Source organism: Onychomys torridus, chromosome 15 (genome assembly GCF_903995425.1).
Source record: "Onychomys torridus chromosome 15, mOncTor1.1, whole genome shotgun sequence".
NCBI classification, from domain to species: domain Eukaryota; kingdom Metazoa; phylum Chordata; class Mammalia; order Rodentia; family Cricetidae; genus Onychomys; species Onychomys torridus.
Genome location: NC_050457.1, coordinates 71,830,146 through 71,855,470, shown reverse-complemented (window position 1 = coordinate 71,855,470; position 25,325 = coordinate 71,830,146). Strand labels below are relative to the sequence as shown.

The 25,325-nt window shown below is 38.4% G+C and overlaps 1 protein-coding gene across 1 annotated transcript; it reads right to left on the bottom strand.

The window, feature by feature from the left end:
* Nucleotides 1–672: 672 nt before the first annotated feature.
* On the bottom strand, nucleotides 673–23,514 carry LOC118596086 (zinc finger protein 58-like). The gene is made up of 4 exons (XM_036206813.1): nucleotides 23,488–23,514; nucleotides 14,275–14,401; nucleotides 12,757–12,852; nucleotides 673–2,455 (listed from the first exon to the last, which is right to left on the bottom strand). Exons 1-4 carry the CDS (start codon nucleotides 23,509–23,511, stop codon nucleotides 1,182–1,184), a joined length of 1,521 nt encoding a protein of 506 aa, XP_036062706.1. The 5' UTR covers nucleotides 23,512–23,514; the 3' UTR covers nucleotides 673–1,181.
* Nucleotides 23,515–25,325: the final 1,811 nt, after the last annotated feature.

The window sequence follows — 25,325 nt, the reverse complement described above, 5'->3', positions numbered from 1 at the left end:
TTTTTAGATTAGGTCCTCCACAGGCTAATATTCTCTACATTTTGGCCAATTTGTGTCTGCTTTTATTCTCCATCTACCACAAAATTATTATTTTCTGGTAGGTGTTGAGAAGTACCTGACTCTGTGCATATAAAGATGACAACTTGGGTTAATTTAGTTATTATGCACTTATTAGAATAAAGGCTTTAAAATCACACTAGGTCTTATCACCTAGCCAGGCAATAGTATATCATGAAATTAACATCATATCAGTTACTGTTTGTGTAATGAGCTTCAAATGCTATCAGAAAATAACTTGTTACTCTATTAACTTTCCTGTCATTATTGCTCTGTGGGCACAGTTGTTTTTTATGAGGCACAGCAGCTGCACCTAATGCCATCTCCGCCTCAGCTGATGAGTGTACCTCTGCAGCTGCTGCCTTGCTGCTGAGGCCTTAGACTGGAAGAGCCTTCATGTAGTTTTAACTAAGTCTCTATCCTTTTATTTTACCAATAAGAATTCCAGAGCCAAAAGCTGGGTGAAAACCTGCTAGCTCAGAAAGACCGAGCTTCTTACACACCGAGGGGAGATATTACAGGAGCTTGGATGACTCCACTGGGAAAAACAGCAGTAACTATGACACAGCCCAGATCTCAGACTCCAGGAACCCAGTGGACAAAGTTAGGACATGGTAAAGGTTTCAGGGAACATTTACAGTTACAGAAGAAAGAGACTCATTAATCAAGGCAAGTTTCAAACACATTGCTTGAACAAACTGTTGGGGGATACAGCCAAGAGAAGTCTCTATTTTCTCTGATGACATTCTTAGTGTTTGTGCTCTTGGAAGTTAGGTGTTCATGTGGACATGCCAAAATAATTAACTTAATATTCTCTACTATGGATTCATTAGAGGTGGATAAGACCTGAATTATCAGCAAAGATTTTACCACACTATACACACTCATGGAAATTTGTAGTCAGAATGAATCATTTGATGTGTTTTAAGGGTTGAAGAAGTAAAAATGTAAGACAATTTTAGGATTTCTCTCCTGTATGAACATTATCATGTGTTGAGTAAGGATATAAAAATTAGCAGTCTTTGGCACATTCCCCATACTTTTAGGGATTGTCTTCAGAATGAAATTTTTTATGATGTCTAAGGGTTAAAGATAAAGAAAACATCATTACACTCTTCACACTTTTAGGGTTTCTCTCCAGAATGAATTCTCTTATGTTTCATAAAACCAGAGTGATACCGAAAGCCTTTGTGACATTCCTCACATTTGTATAATTTCTCTCCAGTATGAATTGTTTGATGTTCCTGAAGACTCCTAGAATAGAAAAAACGTTTGCCACATTGTACACATGTATAGGGGTTGTCTTCAGAATGGATTATTTTATGTCTTCTAAAAGAAAAAGATGAATAAAAACATCTGCCACACTCTGCACACTTGTAAGGATTATCTTCAGAGTGAATTGTTTTATGTTGTCTGAGGGATGAAGTTGAGTAAAAACATTTGCCACATTCTGCACATTTGTAGTGATTGTTTTCAGAATGGATCAGTTGATGTTTTCTAAGAGATGAACATGAGGAAAAATATTTACCACACTCCTCACACTTGTATGGTTTCTCTCCAGTATGGACTCTGTGATGTGCTTGAAGGTGTGAAAAGCAGGAAAACCTTTTGCCACACTCTTCACACTTGTAGGGATTGTCTTCAGAATGGATTGTTTGATGTCCTCTAAGAGATGAAGATGAAGAAAAACTCTTACCACACTCTTCACATTTGTAGGGATTGTCTTCAGAATGGATTATTTGATGTCCTCTAACAGATGAAGATGAAGAAAAAAACTTACCACACTCTTCACATTTGTAGGGATTGTCTTCAGAATGGATTATTTGATGTCGTCTAAGGGATGAAGATGAACAAAAACATTTGCCACACTCTTCACACCTGTAGGGCTTCTCTGCAATATGAATTTGCTTATGCACCTGAAGGAATGATTGTTCATAAAATGCTTTGCCACATTCTATACACTTGCATAGTTTCTCTCCACTATGAATCCTTTGATGTTGCTTCAGCACTGAAAAAGTATAAAAAGCTTTGCCACATTCTTCACACTTGTAGGGTTTCTCTCCAGAATGAATTCTTTGATGTTGCTTCAGCATTGATGGATAGTAAAATAATTTGCCACATTCTTCACACTTGTAGGATTTTTCATCAGTATGATTTTTCTGGTGTATAAAAAGTGATTCACGAGTATTAAAGGTCTTATCACATTCTTTACACATATAGGGTTTTTCTCCAGTATGAAGTCTCTTGTGGATGGAAAGTGTTTTATGAGAACTAAGACCTTTACCACATTCTTCACACTTGTAGGGTTTCTCCCTTTTATGAATTCTCTGGTGTGAAATATACAGTGAGTTACAATCAATGGACTTTCTGTAAATGTTATAATCATTGGGTGTCGTTCCTGTTGAGTAAAAGTTGAGATATCATCAGAGGCTAGGAAATAATATTCATACCTAATGTTTTTCTTTTTAAAGTAAACACTTACTTATATATATTGAAGCATCAATGAGAAACTACAGTACATTTCAAAACCTATAGTCACTAAGCATAAATGATAAAATATTGGAGGTAGAAATAATCTATACTTCTAGAATAAGGGCACAACCAAATAGAACATAGACATATTGCATTCAAAATTCAAAAACTAAGTAAGTTGTAAGGGAATTTTAGTAATAGAAATAAACCCATTAACCAGTAGAGATGTTCTATGGCTGAATGGAAACCCATGAAATTAAAATGAACCAAGCCAGGAAAGGAGAAAGTTAATTGTGACTGTGTGAATTTGTATCATCTAAATACAAAATTATTATTCGCATAGAGTTTTATTTTGGAAGGTACAATAGATATGCTGCACAAAGAATAGATAGTCTACAAAAATATTGAATTTGTAGCTCATAAATTCAGGACAGTATTTTATGTTTTATTTAGATGACAATAAAATATATATCTGAAACATATCAAGTCCTGATATATATATATATATAAAAAAACCCTTCAGATTCACTTGTGCATTATACAACATTTACCAGAGAAACATATTTGTAAGTGAATAGATGACAAAATGACTGATTTCCTTTTTTGTTTGTTTTTGCTGTTCCAAGACAAGGTTTCTCTGTGTAGACCTTTCTTTCTATCTGGACCAGGCTTGCCTAAAACATAGAGGTCCACCTACCTCTGATAGTTGAGAATATCAAGGGGATCCTTATACCTATGCTTACCACCCAACTGGTATGTGAACTACATGCCAGTTCAAATGGCTATGTCTTATCCTTGGCTTTGAATTTGCTCCTCTTAACAAAGCTGATCCCAGAGCTGAGATGTCAATGGCTAATTGTGTAAGGAGTCCTCAGCAAAGTGGTAGATAATATATAACAGAGGCTCTGCCACAAAGCTAGTCAGCACAGCAGGGGAACTAAGGGAACTCATTTAAACTAACTGGCTTGTGTGATGTGTGAACCCACTACATCAGGTAAAGAAAGCAATATGGCCTGAGGAGGTGAGGTGGACAGTGAAAGTTCACCCAGAGCAGTCATTATGAATTACTTTCCAGAGACACCTGAGACAAGTTCCACTGCTGTGTAACAATCTCTTTGTACAATATGAATATGTATTACTCTCCTTGCTATTTTATTGGTCAATGAAAGGCAGGATTTTCTAGACACAGAGAATGTTAAAAATGGTGGAGTGAGAGAAGTTGCCAGCAAATGCACAGAAAACAAGATGAATGCACTGTGTTGAAAGAATGTAGTCCCAAGTAGCACAAGGTTGATAAGAAATATGGGTTCATTTAAAATATAAGAGCTACCTAAAAATGAGCCTAAGCTATTGGCTGAACATTTATAATTAATATTAAGTGTCTATTTTGGTTATTTCAGAGTGTCTTTTGGGACAAGAAAATTCCATCTACAAATGGCATTTGAACCTGGCACATCAACATTGACATAAGACCAGAGCAACCTTAAAAATGTTCTAAATAGGCAAAAACTGAGCCAAATAGGGCTTCCTAGTCTTTTGTCTCTCATGTGGGCTGCAGTGCAGAGATGCATCTCCTGGCAACTGCCTACAGATTAGAGCCACCAGCATGAGCCCTGTAAGCACACTGTGTGGTGGGTTTGGGGTTTTGCTCATGCAGACAGAAAAGGTTACTGATGCTCAGGAAAGACAGATCCAGATTTGGGAAAAAAAATCTCTAAATGTGTTACACCATGTTTAAAAGTGTACATAGGATTGGGAGAAAAACAAACAGGGTATAGACAGTCATAAAATATATACATACTTTTAAAATAATAAAATAAAAGTCCTTAAAGAGGGAGTAAAGTAATACAAAAAAAAGCCATATAAAGGTGGGAAATACACAGAGTGTCTGGATTCTGTATGTTATTGTCTTATCTTTGGATTTCTGATTGCTAATGAAGGAACAACACTTGCTAAGACACATTGGACAATGAAAACTGCTGGATTAAACCAACCTGTATATTTTAAAAATATCATGGCTTTAAAAAGGAAATAAAAAATATGTCACTTTGGGAAATAGGTTATTCTTTATTTCTACAGGACATGAGATGTGGATTCATTCCATCTTGATATGGATCAGGTTTGATCCAGGAAGAAACCCTGAAAATACTGGCTACAATCATAAAGAATATAAACCTACAAAAACTACAAAATACATAATGTATATTTTACATGTTTAGACATAAAAAAATCAACTTTGGCTAACATGAGTACAACATACAGTCTATACTTGTATTAATATAGATATCTACATTATCTTTAAAAGTTTACGTATTTTCAGAGGAAGGAGAACAGACAGGGACAAAAATGTAGAGCCAGATGATGGAACATCTCAGTGCACCTTTGTTGCACTTTCCTTAGAATTCTGCATCCAAAACAGTTTCAAGGCTGCTGACTGAGATGATCCAATATCATAGACTACTGCAGCCAAGACCTAACAATTATCCTGGTTTTCTCAAGGCTTCCCCAAAGATACCAGTGCACAAAGACAGCAGTAAGTAATCCAAAGAACAATACCACATTTGGTATTGGGTTACAGATGTTTATTATCATTTAAGGGGGATTGGTTACCAGTTTTTATTAGATTTTTTTAATGGAAAACAAAGAGTTAAAGTCAAAGATTTCTTTCTAAAGGAAAAATGGGGATATGATATAGAAATGATGAGATAAAAGGGTAGATTATTGAATCTACTTTAAGCCAAAAGACAACCATTAATCTCAAAATATTTTACATTGGTATACATTTTGGTTTATTGATACAAATTTAAAGTTTATTTTGTTACAGTGTATGCATATTACTAATCTTGTTTGGTATGTTGTGTTTATACAGCTCATTTAAAAATGTAATGTGTAATTAAAAATACAGGTTAGTAGTTAATCATCTATAATAATCAAACTTATAGTTATGTTAGGTATTTCTTCAATGTCATAAGCAGATGAATTTAGATAGATAGATGGTGTTCAAACACTTCAAAGATCAACAGAATATGGCATTTAAGATGTTTTAATAACATAAGACTGGTATACCTGGCACAGGACTGCACATGGCCAGAGTCACTACCCTGTTGGCTAGATTTTCCTTTCTTTTCCCCATGCCCTCTGAGGGAGTCTGGGATTTTTCTCTAGCAGCCTATCTGCAACAAACTCCACAGGCTTTTGGACTCCAAAAATCACAAAAGTTAGCCGCTTTTGCAACTTTCTCCATGAATACAGCTGGCTCTTTGGCTTCTTCCCTCTCCTGGTGGGTGTGGGCTTTCCCTGGTTGGGACACTACCTCAGGTGTCATACTACATAGCTGGCTTAAACACTGATTGGGCTTCTACTGTTCTAGGCAGAGCAGTCAGCATCAGATATTCAACATTATTGTCAGCAGATTTAGTGAGATGATTGAGATTTTTTTTAAAGGGGAAATTAGTTAAAAGAGAGTTTTGTCCCACGTTAAAATATAGAAAATGTTATTACAATAGAGAGAGTTAGGTCTCTATGATAATACCCTGGATGGTTTGAAAATGGAACAATTAAATGAGAGGATAATTAAAGTATATGGGATTTATGTAATGTCAATTATAAATACTATCTGATCATTTTGTTTTATCACTAAAGATGTTGGTTAATATGAGTGTTAAGTGACAAGTCTTACAAAAACATTAAAACAGATCCTAGAGATATTCAAACCCAGACAGAGGAACTTAAAGGAGAACCAATTTCAGCATTGCATTATAAGGTTACAGAGGAACAGCCTAAGGTTTTCAAACAGCCAACCTTAATTTATCCAGTGATGTTACAGGAACTTCCAAATGATACATATCCTCAAGGTTGTGTAAAAGCTGCCTGGATTTCTGTGCAAATATCAGATTTAAGGACATTCAAAGAAGTGATAGTCTCATAAGGCATGCATTCACCTTTTGTAAAGCAGATGTTAAACTCATGGTCAATTTATAATAGAGTTATCCCTGAAGACTAGAAAGACTGGGTTCCAGCAGTCTTGGAGGCTGGTCCTCAATTACAGTGGAGGACCTGGTGGAAAGATGAGGCTAAGAACACTGAACAGTGAAGTAGGCCTAGAGGTATGGAAATTCCCCAAGACCACCTTCTTGGAGAGGAAGATTATGCTAATGTAGAAAGGCAATCTCTATATGATGAACACACCCTGTCTTTATGTCTCACAGCAGCCTGGAATGCTTGGGACGGAATTGAAGAAGTAGGAAAGAAAATTGACTTACTTACTACAGTTATACAGGGCCCAAAAGGAACCTTCAATGATTTTTTTTAACAAATATTGACTTGGGCGATAAATAGAATGATAGTAAATTCAGAAGCCAGGCTAACAGTAACTGAATCTCTACCTTTTGAAAAAGTTAATTCACAATACAGAAGGGTAACTAGTCCACTAAAGGCAAGATCAGCACCTACAGAGAAATAGATTTGAGATACAGTCAATATTGAATCTCATGACCATGATGATGCTTGGATAGAAGTGGTTTCCAGAAGTTTGAAGAAAAATCAAAATGTTAAGTGTTTCAATTGTGGTAAATAAGGTCACCTAACAAAGTATGGTGCACACAGCATTGCTAACAATAATCCAAATAAAATGCCCCTCCATTCTGGAGTATGCACAAGGTGTGGCAAAGAACAGCATTCAACTAAGGAATGCAGATCAACAAGGGATAGACAAAGTAACCTTTTGTCTTCCAGAAATGCCCTAGGGAGGGCTCTCATAGGCCCCTGTATCAAATTTGGTTCAGTCATTTCCTGTGACCATGGTGGAAACTCATTCCCAGAGCAATGAAAGAACTTAATGCCTGCTATAAAAAAAAAAAAAAAAAAAAAAAAAAAAAAATCATACTGCTCTGAATGATAGAACACCTTTAGAAGATGAAACAAAAAGTTCTGGAGAAACAGTAAAGCAATGTTTTGGCAAATGTCTATAAATGAACAAGGGCTAAAGTTAAAAATGTGAATAAAGGACATTGTCATTGAAGGTCTTCTAGACACAGGTGCACATGTAACAATAATTGCACCAGAATCTTGGCATCCAAATTAGTCTATTCAGGAGATACATGATCAGCATTTAAGGAAAAGAACATTATCTCAAGTAAGAGTGCAAGATGGGTCGAATGCATATGGCCAGAAATACAGAGAGGAATAATAAAGACATATGTGACTAATGTAGCAATGAATTTATGGGGATGTGATTTGAGACATCAATGGAATACTCATATTATCGTCCCTCAAATCACAGAAACAAACCAAAACTATCATATATTCCTGGGAATAATATACAAAGGTATTATAAAGAATAGTCATCGACCATTCAGGTTGTACAAGATTAGGGCACACAGCTGCTGATCTTTCAAAGGCAACAAAAGCCCTAACATTAAAATGGATAATAAACAAAACTGTATGGAGTGAGCAGTGGCCTTTAACATCAGAGAAATTACAGGCCTTAGAACAACTGGTATAGAAGCAACTAAATGATCAGCATACTAAAGAATCAACCAGGCAAGAACTGGAATTCTCTGATATCTGTTATTAAAAATAAATCTATCGAGTTCAAGGCCAGCCTGGTCTACAGAGTGAGCTCCAGGACAAACTACAAAAGCTGCACACAGACAGAAACTCTGTATCTAATAATAAATAATTAAATAAATCTGGAAAATGGAGAATGGCAAGAGATCTAAGAGCTGTTAGTAAGGTGATTCAGCCAATTGGCTCTCTACAGCTGGGAATTCCTTTGTCTTCTCTGTTAATTAAAGGAGGACCTCTTATAGATATTGATTTAAAAGATTGTTTCTTCACTATACCTTTAAAAAAAAAAAGGATAGAGAAATAATTTCCTTCATCTTTCCTACTTATAATAATTTTCAGCCTGTTAAGAGATATCAATGGAAGGTTCTCCCACAGGGACTGTTAAATAGCAACATCACAAGCAAATATTTTATACAACAGCTATTGGAAATGATACAAAAGCAATTTCATCAATCTATAGTTTACAATTATATGAACAACATTTTACTGGCTGATTCAAATGTAGATACTTTAGAAAGAATGTTTGAAGAAGGAAAGAAAATTGTGCTTTGTTGGGGACTACAAATTGCTCCTGAAAAAATTCAAAAATGAGATTCTATTATTTAGGATACAAAATAGGTCTACAATAAATTCGACCCCAAGAGGTGCAAATTAGGAGAGATCAATTATGGACTCTTAAAACTAATGCATTAAAACAGCCTGAATATTTTAAAGGTGTCTTGACCTCAGAATGGAAACCAGGATATGTGCTAGATTGAGGAAGAGGTTTTGCTTTTGTTTCTTAAGGAGTAGAAAAGCTATGGATATCCTCAAAATTGAAAAAAGATTAGATTTGAATAAGAGAAACCTCTTAATTAGAAGATATATTTCATCAAATAGCATGGTTGTTCAATCTAAATTTAATTAACTTTAAGACTAATAAATGCTTTTCATTTGATCAGATACAACTTTCAAAAAGGAATCTTCCTGAAGTTATGCTTGGGGGAAGGATTTTGGTTTTGTCTTTTCAGAAAAAATGAAGACACCCAGTTAAGGAATCTGAAGAGCACTGAACAAAGGACACATGTTAAGAAAAAGGACAAATATTCAGAAAAAAAATGTCCCAAGAACGAGAGTAAATGAGCATACTAGTATTCACATCTCCAACAGATTAAAATTTAATAAATCTTCACAAATCTTCCTGAATGTTTGTTTCTACTTTTCTCCATAGACACATAATGCAAATAGTCATTTTGTATTCCCTGTTCAATCAAAAATTAAAGCTGAGTTTAGAGTTGGAATGTGGCTCTGTTTTCTGTAAATCCAAGCATGTTTGATAAAGAAAATCCAAAATCTCTGTATCAGATCAGAAGAGCCCCCTTATATGGGACGAAAGAAAACCAAATTTGGGGACTATTTTATAGCCACTAATCTCTAATCATTTGGTTTTATTTTGAATCTTTAATACCTTTGTTAAGGTATAAATATTATCACAAAATTTATAAGATCAATATATATATATTAAACTTTTTCATGATCATATAGGATATTTAATTAATTCTAGAAACAGGCTCCATCTAGCTTCCTGTACATGTACATTTTTAGTTTGAGTTTTTCTCAGGTAACTAAGATTTAAGTTTTTGTACTCTGGATGTACATAACAAATATTGATTCTTTACCTCTTTGAGATTTGCTGTATAGGACATTTAAAATGTTTAAGCTATTTGCAGTGAAGGATAAACTTTTCTAACAGTGATCTCCAAAGCCTTCAAAATGATGTTGTAACCCACGATGATGATTCCACCCAAACTATGGTAATGACACTAAGCTGACAAACACCATCTAAAAAATCAGCTTTAGACTACAACCTTGTCAGGAAAATTTCAAGATGTCTAGCTGAAATGATCCAGCTTCACAGACTACTCTAGCCAGAACTTGAGACAAGCCCTGCATTTTCCTATTACACAGAAACTGGACAATAAATGACACAGCTACCTCTCCAAGAACTTGATAATTATCCCCATTTTTTCAGGGTACCCTAAAGATTCCATTGCCCACAGACAGCAGGAAGTAAATTTAAGAACAAAACACCCACATTCCCAAGAGGTGATGTGTGTAGTTTTTGGTCATTCAATGGATTAAGGATATTTGTCATCATTCAGCGTGGTTGGTTACAAGTTGTTATTGGTAATGATTAGGAAAAGAGCTGAACAAAGGAAATTCAATTCAGGGATCTTATTTTAAATGAAAAAAGGGGAATATAAATATAATAGGATAAAAGTGTAGATTATTGAATATACTCTGAAAACAGGGAGGACAGAGATGATAGGATAGAAATACAGATTATTGGATCTATTCTGAAAAGAAAAATGGGGTATAGATAGGATAGGATAGGATAGGATAAAGAGGTAGCTTGTTGAATCTACTTTTCAACCAAAAAAAGCATCTACCAGTTTAAATACTTTACATTGGTTAGATTTTTGTATATGGATATAAATTTAAGGTTATTCTTATAAGAACATAGTGTATATACAATTCTACTCCGGTGCAAGGTATTGTACCTATGCAACTCATTTAACAATATAATGAAAATTACTAGTCCTTGAAAGTTATTATTATAAAATATTTAGATTAATAAAGGAATGCAAGGGTATTAGTCACCAGTTACAAAATACCTGTAGTCAGGTTAGGTATGTTTTCGAGGTCAGAGATATATTTTAGATAGACAGGTCATTTTCACACACTTCATACATCTACAGAATGTGGCATTTAAGAGGTTTTTAATAACATAGGTTCCCCCCGCCTTTATTTAAAAACTAACAATGAGACATGTGTGGTCCTGACAGCACCAATCTACTTCAGGGAAGATGGTGGGCACTGGAAAAACTCCATATGGAGTTTCATTTCCTTGGCAAAAGTTAGACACGGGGAAAGAAAGTGCCCTTGCCTCAAATGCTGACAGCATTCTGTCTAAAATGGACAACCAGGACACAAAAGAAAGAACTGCTGAACTGTGCCAAGAAATGATAGGACAGCCTTTCAGAAAATACTGCTTCACAGAAACATTTAGTTACCTAGTTTTACTTTGTTAAAATTAAAACATTCCTTTTCAATTAGACAAAAGGGAGGAAATGATGTAAAATAATCTTTCTGCACACTGTGAGGATGTATTGCTTTTGTTGTTAATGAAAAGATGATTGACCCAAAGCTAGTAAGAATTTGGGGGGGGGGGGCAGAGAGAATGCTGGGAAGAAGAAGGGCAGAAGCAGAGGAATCAACAGGGTGGAAAGGAGAAAGAGATAAACATGCCACGTGGAGAAAAGGTACTGCCAAATGGCAGAGTGCAAATTAAGACATATTGGTTAATACAAAATGTAAGAGCTAGTTAGTAATACGCTTAAGCTATCAGCTGAGCATTCATAATTAATATTAAGTCTCTGAGTGGTTTAGGAGTGGCTGGAGGGACAGAGCTGATCATGGTTCTATGAAAAATACCTCCTACACTCCACCATTCCTGATTCCATTACAAATCTGGAAGCCAATGAAAGTGCACACTTAGAAAAATTTGAGAATCAGCAAGAGACCTTGAGAAAAAGAGACCACAAGATCTCTTCCTACCATTAGATTCATGGTCTTGTTAGCCAAGAATGCTTCCTATAAGGACTAGCCATAGGGGCTACCCTGACTGCAGCTGCAACAAAACATTTTACTAGTGCTTATGTATCTAGGATTATCAGGTATATATATAAATGTTTATAATTTCTCTAATAAGTTGTGATTTAGAAAATATCCAAATACCAGATAGTCCTAATATATGATAAATATATTAACTTGAAAAAAAACAAACAAACCCCCAAACCTATGGAACCTATGGAACCCTAAATCTACTAACTGTCATGAAGAAGAGATACACAATCACTGTATCCAAACTAGTTTGATGGGCATCCTTGAGTCAACAGTGTAAGGCCTTGGAGCTCATCCTGTCCTACTCTTCCTAGGTTGAATGGTCAGACCCTGCTGAACCAACTAGTGGTAAAAGTGTTGAAAATACCAAACAACCTCTGTTAAATTAGTGCACCTAATGGCCCACTTCATCCTCTTTATACAACATGTTAAAGCTTTGACTCTTCCCTAAGATCAGTGTAGAATGGAGTGTCCAAAGTGGCTCTGGTTTGTATGAGTTTTATCCAATTGCTCCCCTTCCCCAAATTGTTCTAATGAACAGAACTGAAAGTGTTGAGTTTTCTGTCTCTGCCTGCCTCTCAGTGATGGATTGTGGGTTTGGCTTAATAAACCCAATCATGCTCACTTTGGTGTAGAGATCATTTTGTCTACTCTCAACCTCTGTGAATAAATGGCTCTCAGTGTGGCTAGCACACAGTTCTTGTTGCCTGAGTCTTACACTTTAATGGAGACTCAAAAACAATAACAACAACAACAACAACAGCAACAACAAAGCCCTTGGAAGTCGCCATAAATAGAAGCACAGCTCTCTGTTGGGGAAACACAAAGCTTAAGAGACTCAACCATCATAAACAAATGAGAGATGTGCTTTGACAAGGAAAACATGAAGGAGAGACCTAAAGAATGGTTCCTATAGTATCATACATATATCAAGGCACATGTGAAACTCTGTCTTTCTGTTAAATATTTCGACCCAAACCCCTCATGCCTACACACCTAGATGCACGTTGCTTGCTGCTTGGCTCTTCACATATGAAGGCTCTTGTCTTTGCTCCAAAAATGTCACCAAGTGTGGCTTAGACACAGCAAGACCTGTTTGTAGGAAATAGGGAGAAGATTGTTTATATGTTATTTTACTTGGAATTGACATGTGCCTTCCAGTACATGGCTTACAAGGAAAGAGATGATGTAGCAAATGATTGCAGACAATCAGTTCCTTAAATGTTTTCTGACAGGATCACTACATCACTTAAAGGAAATTACAATATCTAGATTCTGAGTTTCATTTAAAGAGAAAAGATCATTAAAACGAATTGTGAAACAGTGTAATTCATAAGTGTACTCCATGTGTCATGCCACTGAATTTCTAACAGTCCCACTAGAGTGAAGGAAATATACATCCAACATAGAAAAGTTAAACACAAAAAGAGAATAATGGTGAAATGATTCTTTTTTAAAATAATTTGTTTATATTTTTCATATGCATTGGTGTTTTGTCATCATGTATGTCGGAGTGAGGATGAAGTTTTAATCTAAGTAATTTTAAGAATAAAAAATTAGAGGTCAGATATCAGGGAAAGAACCTGAAAGATCAGAGAAGCTGGGAAGCAGCCACCAGTAACTTTCTACCTCTTCCATCCTATATCCAAAAGGGCCGAGATCCTGCCTCAGCCCCTTATCATTTTTTGTTCTTCTCTCTACAGTCCTCCAAACCTCTATGGTCAGATAGTGGCCAGCTCTGCCATTTGACTAATGTGAGAACACAAAAAAATATCACACAGCATGAGAATGTCAGGTATTGGGATTACAGACAGTCGTGAGCTGCATATGGGAGCTGAGAAATGAATCCAGGTTCTCTAGAGAAGTATTCAGTGCTCTTTACTGTGGTGATGTTTTGTTCCCCAAAATATTTTACACCGTAAAAAACTTATCTGTGGTCAGAGAACAGAAGAGCCATTAGATATAGAGGCCATAAAATGGTGACACACATACCTTCAATCCTAGCATTCAGAAAGCAGAGATCCAGATGGATCTCTGAGTTCAAAAGCCACACTAGAAACAGCCAGGCATGGTGACACATGCCTTTAATCCCAGGAAGTGATGGCAGGAAGCAGAAAGGTATTTAAGGCGTGAGGACCAGGAACTAGAGCCTCGTTAAGCCTTAGCTTTTAGCAGCAGTTCAGCTGAGATAGATTCAGGTGAGGACTCAGAGGCTTCCAGTCTGAGGAAACAAGATCAGCTGAGGAATTGCCAAGGTAAGATTATTTCTCTAATCTCTCAGTGTTCACCTCAATACCTGGCTCCGTGTTTGTTTTTATTAATAAGACCTTCTAACAATTCATGCTACACTTTACAACTGAGAAATCTCACCAGCCCCAAAATTATTTTTAATACAGCAATCTCCCTAAGTTTTCTGAAAATGAAGAATATGCAACTGCTCCCATGAGACACCATACAAAGTGAGGAAGCTACATGTTGATGGTGAAATAAGAATTCACTATGGATGAGCCTCACCCAGGAACACAAGGTTGCTGTAATTCTCCAGCATCACATCCCTGTACAGATTCCACTGAGCAGGCTCCAGGCATTCCCTCTCTTCTGCAGAGAACTCAATGGCCACATCCCAGAAGGACAGCATTTCCTGAAACAAAGATCAGTGAATGATACCACACTTTAATGTAATTAAAACCATGAATAATATAAATACCAAGATGCATTGGGCTAAATAGTTCTTCTGTCAACTTGACACTAGGTAGGGTCATTTGAGAACAGAGAAACATGATAGAAAAAAAAAATGCCTCCCTAAGACTTCCTGGAGCTAATCCTAGGTGGCATTTTCTTAATTACTGATTGATGTGAGATAGCACACCCCATTATGGGTGGTGCCCACCCTGCACATGCTTTTCTATATGGTGTAGGAAAGCAGGCTGGGCAAGTCAGTAAGCAGTGTTCTTCTGTGGCCTCTGCTCCAATTCTTGCCTCAGGTTCCTGCACTGACTTCCCTCAGTGATGGACTGTTACCTGAAGTTGTGGTCTAAAATAAACCCTTTCTTCTCCAAGCTGTCTTTCATCATGGTCTTGATCACAGCAATAGAAACCTTAACACAGGCATCATGTGCCTGTGGACACAAATCTGGGTTTTTCTCAGGATGAAAGAGCTAGAAATGTTTCTTACATAGGTGAGTAATATTCCTCAGACATGTTTCAAGTGGTCACATAATCTCACACTCCACCCCATCTTCAGGGAAACACAAAGTTAGAGATCATATAAGCCCAATTGGACATAATCCATTTAAGACAGATGATATGTAGAAATAAATGCATCCACAGAACATGCATTTAGTGCCATACGCTACTATACACCACACATACACACATTTCTATCAGGAGAAAGTCCTGGTGGGGGAGAAGGATTTCTCAACAGTTGATATGCACAGTTAATGTGAAGTGAAATGAAAACACAGAGTCTGATGCAGCAGCTCAGGCCATCATCTGGGTTTCAGGATTTCTACAGATTCACTGATGATGCAAATGATGGTGACAAGGGACATGAGAGGAGCAGGCAGGGGAGGAACTCACAGACTGAATGTCATTTAAGTGTCTGATCATGTGAGAAAACAGGCAAGTGCGGGACTAACAGCACTGCTGAGAATTTAACATAGAATAGACATCACTTCATCTTTTAGCCATTTCCCTTTGCTATCTTTTCTCTGCCAGGTATTAATTGAGGTATTTACAGTATTCCTAAAGTATGTTTTACACATATGAAACCTGTACATCTATGAGATGAAGCTGAGCAATATAGTTGTTGATGCTATTTTTGTATTTCAAATGTTTCTAACTTTAGAATTTATGTTTTTCATATTTTATTGAGTAAAGTCCCTGAATAATCTATGGGAGTAGTGATGTGGATATCCCTCTGCATAAATAAAATGCTGATTGGCCAGTAGCCAGGCAGGAAGTATAGGCAGGACAAGCAGAGAAGAGAATTCTGGGAAATGGATGGCTGAGGCAGAGAGATGCTGTCAGCCACCACCATGACAAGCGAGATGTAAGGTACCGGTAAGCCATGAGCCAAGTGGCAAAGTATAGACTAATAGAAATGGGTTAATTTAAGATAGAAAAACTAGATGACAAGAAGTCTGCCGTGGCCATACAGTTTATAAGCAATACAAATCTCTCTGTGTTTACTTGGTTGGGTCTGAGCAGCTGTGGGACTGGCAGATAAGAGACATTTGTCCTGACCTTGGGCCCGGCCGGACCAGAAAAACTCTAGCTACAAATGGGACCCAATGGATTGGCAAGGGTTTCCACCTAAAAGAAGATTCTAAAACAGAGCTAAAAACAGCTTCCTACTTGTCTCTCTCAAGTTAGCAGCAGCCTGCCGTTTGAGCTACTATGGTGGGTTCACCTATGCAAGCTTGAGCTACAGTATGGTGGGAAGGAGGTGTCTCTCAGCAGCACATTACCCTGCTGCTGTGTGGTGGATTTAGTCTTTGTTAATACCAAAAAAAAAAAAGGTTTCTGGGCTACACGCTGCTTTGATAAAAGCATAGACCCAGCATTTCTATGAGTTGATGGCTCCCAAAGCTGGCGATAAAGGTACCACTGCCATGTAGTGGATAGGCATCCCAGCATTGGCCTGGAAGTTCCAACCCCCACTGAGGCTTCGGTAATGGTCACACCCACAAGGCGGGGCAGAGGAGGAAGCAGAAGACGAAGGATCGGGAAGAACTCACTCTCTTGGTTCCGGGACGCCGGACGCGAGAGGTGGACCGAGCAGGGTTCTCCAGAGAACGCCGCCGCCGGACTACCCTCTACCTTGCCAGACTCTGCGACCTACCCCTTCATTTGTAAGTTACCCCACAAAATAAACTTCCCTTTTAACTACGTGGAGTGGCCTTAATAATTCCACCAATACCGCCATGTTGGGAAACTGAGGTGGGTGGAGCCACCAGCCACAGTGGCCATTTTGGTCTTACAAATGCTGTAGTTTAAAGCAATAGTTACACAATAAGACAGATTCAGATGGAACAAGACTTTAAATAATTTACAATGTGTGCAAAAATGTACATAGGCTTGGAAGAGAGAGACAAAGGAATATATGCAGTTATATAAAGAAATAGCTTTTAAAAATAAAGTCTTTAAAGAGACAGTAAAGGTAGTATAAAAAATAAGCCACGTAAAGATGGATATTACACAGAGAATCTGGATTGTGCTGTCTTTGGGATTTTTAACTGCAGAAAAACATTTGATCGTAAAAGCTGTTCAGTTAAGCCAAAATGTTTATTTTAAAGGTACACTGACTTCAAAATTTGGATGTGAGGATATGTTGCTTTGGAATGAAGGCTCTGCTTTTGGTTCCACAGAAAGCCAGAGGCTATGGGTTTGTTCCAGATTAAGATACATCAGGTCTGACCAGCCAAGAGCCCCTGAAAGGTCTCTGATGACACCATGGCCCAGATGATCCAACATCCAGAACTATTTCAAGGCATTGACTCAAGGACTACTCCATAATCCTAAAAAAAATTTATGTCCCCATAAGATATAGTGGCCCCCTCCAGCAGGAAGTAGTAAGAGAAATTATGCCCAAATTCCCAAATACACCAAGCTGGCTTTGGAGATGGAATTGACTCACTCCTTTTCTAAACACAAACATATTGCTAAAAAAAAAAAGGTTAAGAGATTCTTTTGTCCCATATCAGAAGAGCCCTCTAGTGTGGGACAGAGAAAAAACAATATTTTTATTTAAAACAGGTTGATTATAAAAACAATCTCTTTTTAAAGAATAAAAGGGGACAGTATAGATAATAAGATAAAGGGGTAGATTATTGAACCTACTTTTAAAGAGAAACTTGTTTAAAAATGTTTTTACATTGCTATGGATTTTAGTTTAGTGATACAAATTTAAAGTTATTTTTGTTATACTGTGTGTTTATTTTTACTCTTGTTTAAGGTATTGTTTATACAACTCATTTAAATTGTAATGGAACAATTAGTCTTCTATAATAGTCAAACTTATAGTCGTGTTGTTTTCTAAGTATACAGAGATATAATTCAGTTAGGTAGGTAATCTTCAAACACTTCAAAGACCTACAGAATATGGAATTTAAAATATTTTTAAAAATTTAGACTTTCTGGACAGTGAGACATGTCTGCTCCTGGCAGCCCTGATTTACTTCAAAGAGGAGGATGGGCATCAAAGACAATCTATATAGAGTTTATCTTCTTCTTGGCAAAAATAGCCAGGTGGGCAAAAAACTGTTCTTGCCTGGACTGCTTGATCGACTGGACATGCAGGACCCATAGAAAGGTGACCACTAAACTTTGCTTGACAAAATGGTCCTTCAGGTTCCTGCTTCACAGAGGAAACTGCCAGACATTCTACAGGACACAGAAAAAAGTGACTGAGAGACTCTAGGCCTGTGGGCAGAAGACAGATGCCCCAACTTTACAGAAGAACTTTGGATGACTGTCCAGGCTGCCAGCTGTCTCTGTCTACTCTTGCAAGATTCCCAAAAGTTGCTTGCATCTTTCTCCCATTTCTCAGATAATATTATATCCTTGTGAGGTCTTTGATGTAGCTGAAGACTAGATAGTTATAATTTTCCTTAGTTATGATAAAATATAAGTTAGATATGATAATTTAGACTCACACATATAGGATAGATAGGATATCTTCTTTAATTTTTCCAAATACAAATAGACTAGCTATTGCAACTGTAATTTTTACTTGATAATTGTTCTGTTATATGTAATTTTACTATGTGAAAGTTAAAACCTTCTTTTTAAAAAAAAAAAAAAGAAAAAAGAAAAAGGGGAAGTGCTGTGGATATCACTCTGTATAAATAAAATGCTGATTGGCCAGTAGCCTGGCAGGAAGTAAAGGTGGAACAAGCAGAGAAGAGAATTCTGGGAAGTAGAAGGATGAGGCAGAGAGATGCTGCCGGCCACCACCGCCATGAGAAGATGTTAAGATACTGGTAAGTCACAAGCCATGTGGCAAAGTGTAGACTAATCGAAATGGGTTAATTTAAGATAGAAGATGCTGTGGATATTGCTCTGTGTCAATAAAGTTCTGATTGGCCAGTGGCCAGGCAGGAAGTATAGGCGGGACAAGAGAGAAGAGAATTTGGGAAGTCAGAAGGTTGGAAAGTGAGACACCGCCAGCCGCCGCCAGGAGAAGCAATCATGTAAGACACCGGTAAGGCCACGAGCCATGTGGCAAGTATAGACTAACACGAAATGGGTTAATTTAAGATAGAAAAGTAGATTAACAAGAAGCCCTGCCATAGCCATTACAGTTTGTAAGCAATATAAGTTTCTATGTGCTTTCTTGGTTGGGTCTGAGCGACTGTGGGACTGGCGGGTAAGAGAGATTTGTCCTGACTGTGTGCCAGGCAGGAAAACTCTAACTACAAGAAGAACTAGATAACTAGACGCCTTCCACAACCATACAGTTTACAAGTAATATAAGTCTCTGTGTGTTTATGTGGCTGGGTCTGAGTGGCTGCGGGACTGGCAAATGAGAGAGATTTGTCCTGACCTTGGGCCAGGCAGGACCAGAAAAACTCTAGCTATAAAGTATGCTTACATTATTTTTCCTTTTTATCAATACAGGAAATGTCAGTAAATATTTTATGTAATAATGAGGTATTTTGTAATAATTTCATGGATAACCTTTGGATCCTCTTCCTAGTTATGGTATGGTCACCTCCTCAAACACTATCTTTCAGGCTTCAGAATGTACCCCACATAAAGTTTACACACACCCAGCATTCGGGACAACAGCACTGGGGGCTTCTTCCTCCTATCACACTGTCCCAGAGCATTCATTCTTTATGAAGTGTGGTTAGCATTTTTCTTTAGGCCACCAAGCGGCTGCTAAGTAATGACATGAAGACTTCTTATTAATTAGGAAAGCTTGGCCATGAGCTTATGCTGTCCCACTAGCTCTTATAACTTAATTTTCCCTGTTTCTATTCATCAGTTTTGCCTTGTTGTTTTTACTTTTCTTTCATACTGTATGTCCTGTCTCCGGCTTTCTTGGCATCTCCCACTGTCTCTGTCTCCCAGATTCCTCCTCTTGCTTTCTTTACACTGAAGACCCACCTGTACCTCGTGGCTAGTTATTAGACATTTAGCTTTTTATTAGACATATCAGGTGCCTTAGGCAGGCAAGGTAAACAAATGCAACACATCTTTACACAGTTAAACCAATGTTCCACAACATAAACAAATGTAATACATCTTTACATAGTTAACCAAATATTCCATAAACAAATGTAAAACATCTTTATATAGTTAAACTAATTTTCCACAATAAGGAAGTCCCCAAGTGTTGGCTTACTGAGGTCACTGATCCATTATATCTCTACCTTCTGTTAGCTATGATTCTTTATGTTTAACATATCTCTGTCTCACATAAATTTAATTCATTACATTTAACATATTGACGAGATCATGTGTTATCTTTACTGCCTGAAATAACTTAGTTACACCATTATTATCACAATTAAAATATAAATATGTCATTTCCCCCTCTATCATCTCATTGCAACTTCTCTCATGTCCAATAGTCCATCTCAAATATATAGTGTATAATTCAGTAATTATTACTGGTACAAACCCACACACACAAACACAGCAACAAATATATATATATATATATATATATATACATAACTTTATAAGCATGAATGACTGGTGCTGTTCAGTGTTCCTTTGTGTATGTATTGATGACTGACCACTTGTTACTAGATGAACAGTGAGTGCGCTCATCCTGGGGAAGACTAATTCTCTCTCTTAGCAGTTCTCAGGTGCCTACACTTGGATGCTTACCCAGCTGACTGCCCCCTGCAGGGGATCTAGTGCCACTGGCATTGTTCAGGGCTTGTTCAGGCAGCCATGATGTTGGGGTATCATGGGTGCAGCTTCCCTTCACTTTCTAGAAGGTACAACCTCACAACAGACTTGCTGGACCCCTGGCTCTCATAATCAATATGCTCCTGTGCAGAGATATTCCCTGAGCCTTGTGTGCAGGAATTGTGGTATGGGGTATCTTTTGGGTCACAGCTCCACAGACAATAGTTCTCTGCACTTTGTAAGTTTTCATTTTCTGGAATATTCTCTGTGCTGCAGAAAGAAGAGCCTTTGATGAGCAAAGACCACTGTAGGTCTAAGGAGAAGTACTTGGAGTGCAGTTAGGGATTATGATGGTCTAGTGGCATTTGTATGTTCTTCTCTATGATTTAAGACTTATGAAGTCATCAGAGGCAGCTCCAAGTATTATGTAGGTTCTCCTGTCCACTCTAAGTCCCTGACAGCTGCTGCTAAGGCCAATTTGTGAGAGGCACTATGATACCTTTAAAGATATCATCCCACACTGGTCATTGTTGTGGTTCATGGTCAAAACAGCTAAGCAGGACTATTTGTTGCTTCTCTCCCTTGGAACTTGCAAAGCACATTCCAGCACTGAGAAAACTCACCCTTAGGCAGGAGACCTTCAGGTCAGATCCAGCTCCAATCCCCTGACTCTTGTGTCTCCAGGGAATGGGGCAAGAATTTGGGACAACTGAAATATATCCTCCATAAAGAATAACTACATGGAAAAATGTCTTGAAATAAAATGCAGATTTGAGCAACAATGAAGAGGCCAGCAGATCTTCAAGAAATAGGCAGAATGAAATAATTTGGTGAATAGAATGAAATAATTGGGTGAATAGAACATCTAGCAATCTCTCAAGGGAAAAGAAATTGAATTATTTTGCATTCCTCTTTGTAGCCAGTATAGAATCTTACTACCCTTAGAAGTAAGAAAGAGAAGAACAGAAACCACTCTTTCTTAACTAGGGTTCTCGAAATGTGGGTCATAACCTCTTTGGCAAACCTTCAAATCCAAAAGTATTTACATTTACAATAAATAACCTTCACAAATGTATAGTTATGAAGTAGCAGGGAAAATAATTATATGGTTGGAGTTCAACACAATATGCAGAACTGTATTAAAGGGTTGCAGCATTAGGAAAGGGGAGATGGCAGAACTAGCGGGTCATCAAGAAGAGGGAAAAAATGACCAGACTGGAGAAGGACCTGAGCCCAGAGAAGATGAAGACGGAAACATAAACTTCTGAGAGAACTTGACCAGTCCCCAAAGCAGAATCCACTGTAAAGATCACTTGCCATATTGGCCAGCACAGCATAGCACCATTCTCCATGAGGAAATGTCTGCTTCCTGGGGCCAATCTCCTGTGAGACACTGTGCATGGAGGGCAGTGTGCCTGTAAACAGGATATCATTATTAAAGATTTTACCCAATTCTATTAATGACAAACATTTCAGGGGCATTTGAAAATGGCAAAATTCACTTTAAATGGGGAAAAATGCAAATTATGTCTAGCCTGAGGGGCTACATGGCCTTCCACTAAAAATTGCTAACATTCTCACTATAATTGGGAAGCAGAAATCTGTAGTCCACTTGAATAGAGGCTGGTCCTAGAGGCAAGGCTAGAAGAACAGAGTGGACAGAGCAGACACATTAGGAATTCCCGCATCTCCTGTCAGTATTCCTCAGAGACACCTTTTCAGAGAATCAGACAAAACTGAAGACTAGCAGAACATTGGTGGGAAGTAAAAATGCTGTGCAAAGACAGGACTGGATTTCTGGTCAGGAACTAAAACATAGTCACCCTCCATTCAAAATTGCCGATCTACTGATTACATAACATAGAGCTTTAAACACAGAGCACACATCATGAAGCAGCAACTCCTGGATTTTTGTCCCAGGGTTTCACTCACACAACTGTGCTATGAAACAATCACTAATTTTTGCTTCAAGCCCACCAAGTTATGCAATTTTATGACATAGAAACTTGGTTAAACCATGAAGAAATATGGAAGACAAAATATAGTACCGGCTTTAGTCAGGCAGTAGTGGCTCAGGCCTTTAATCCCAGCACTTGGGATGCAGAGGCAGTTGGATTTCTCTTAGTTCAAGGCCACCCTGGTCTTGCTACACACAGAAATCCTGTCTCGAAAAGACCACCACCAACAACAACAAAAATAGTATCTCCTTTGGGAACAATAATTATATAATTATTATTTTAGTTTCAAAATAAGTATGACATGCTTTGCTCTGCACATTGAATGTCTAGATGTATTTGTGGATTTTAATAGTCCATATGTTGTCTCTGAGTCTTCTTAAAACCAACACTATGGAGTATATCCCATAATGATTTGGCACATGTATTCTCTAGATCTGACTTAATTTCATATAAGTGCTGCAAAGAAGAGAAAAATGAAATGCAGATTTTGAAACAGTTGGGCTTGCAACCACATACCTTTCAACTCAAAATATGTTGTTGCACTTGATTATGACTGTGGAGGACACTATGGCAGACACTTTAATAACCAGAATTGACAATGTAATAAAAATCTGTGCATCAAGGGTTTACTCCTTACATATGTGTTTCACCCCTGTTCAAGTCTTTTGCAATGTCTCTCCATGGCCTCTGACAGACTCATATAGATCGATGGACAGGAACTGAATGTCCTCACCCAGCACACCTCCCCTCCAGAGTTTCCCAGATATGACATGTCTAACACAGCAAGGTTCATGCATGAGTTGTAAACACAAGGAACTCCTCCCTCACACTGACATTAGAACACAAGGAAAGAAGCCTGGGAGGAAAGAGACAGGACTGCTCAACAAGGGGAACTGGACTGGACCTGTGGAAGAGCAGGAACCAACATGAGCAGTCTACTTCACTGGTTGGACATGGCAGTGCCCATGTGCAGGACAGGGAGGAAGTGGTTTTGTTCTGGCTGACTATAAGAAGCATCTGCACACACTGGAACCTCTGGTGTAAGGACAGGGGAAGGCATCCCAGCTGCAGCTGCAGAAAAAGACCCAGGAATGTAACCAGAGCAGCCACATCAGTCAAGAGCTGCAGAATGGAAATGAAGAAATAATGGAGTCTCAGATTAGATATGAAAGGAGCAAACTGGAATAAATCAGTAAAACCAGGAGAAATCAGCATCAGGTCATGACAATAACAAACACAGATTAATCTCCAAAAAGAATGTATATTCACTGTATATAGGGAGGAATATTCAAGCCAGGCAAAGAGGAATTCTTCCTCACAGAGTAAAAGAAAACAAGTATGTAATCACAAAAATTTAATACCTATAACAAAAGCATGATAGTGAAAAAAGTTTAAATTACACATGGAATGGGCCACAGAAGTTAGGCATGTATAAGAAACATGAAATGGACAATAGAAAGTATTTATCATGCACATAAAGTATGGCCAAGTGTTTTGTGTCACAGATTCCAGTATCCTAGGCATCCTTGAATTTGATGCAAATGAGGACCAGAGGTCCTGTCTCCCCTCACAAATGCAGAGATGACAGGGATATGCAATAGAGTAGACTGAAGTTTCTTTCCTATCACAGGTCTGTTTATTTTAAGTCACATGAGTACACACAGTCTGTGAGTTCTTCCTCACCATGCTGACCTGACACAAAAGCCTGGCACTGGAACACAAGGCCATGAGAGTTTTTTTTAACCTGTGTCTAGGTACCTACTATTAGACAACTCAATAATTTCAATGAAAACATGTTGACACAACCATTTTGGGACAAGCAGACATCAGCACTTTTTTTTACAATTACTCCGGCCTAAATTAAGGATGGAGGACCTTTCAAAGATTTAAGAAAACCCAGCCCTCAAGGTGAAGCTGGGTTCAGCTTCCCTAGTCCCCGTTCTGCTTTGCACTGGGTCTTCCCCTCCATATGTCTGCAGATGTGTGTTCTCTCACCCTAGTCAAAGCTTTTCTATAGCAGCTGATTCTGGTAGATCTGTCTGCTGTGTTCCAGAATTTCCCACCGGTGAACTGTTGGGACTCAGGATTTTCCCTTTCTTAATTCTTTAGCTGGCAGAGAAGATGAACAGGATCAAGATCTCAAGATCGTTACACTAGGCGGCTACAGAGTTCAGGACGGACCAGACCCCGTTTGCTCTGCAGACACTGAGAAATCTGACAGCCTCCATGTGAGATGGCTCAGCTAGAGAAGCATGCTTCCCCACCAGAGCTGCTCACTGAGCTCCCAGCTCCGCCTCAGGAGCAGGCAGTCAGCTGACCATCATTAGTTTGCAATCCTGGACTTTGTGCTCCCATCTACTCCGCGCTACCAGGCAGCTCTCCTGTCCCAGAAGCCCAAGGCGGACTCGGGCTGCGCTGGGAGTCCTAAGGAAACCATCACTCAGGGCACAGTCCCTATCGCCCTCTTCCCAGACCTGAGGGGCAACCTCAGGTGACCCAGCCAGTTTAGCACAGCACCTCCATGGCAGTTCTTTCGGTCCTCACCCAGCCCAGGTCCGCTCCCTCCAAGACGGACCCCGCACCCAGCACAGGGCCCGAGGCTGCGCTGCACCCTGGACCAACCTCCATGTCAGAGACGCAACAGGAATGCACAGCAGGGCAGGACTCTCCCCCAACTGTAAGGAAGCTGCACGTGTGTGGACTAAACACTAGAAGGGGATTTCCTGGAGGGCTCCCTATGAT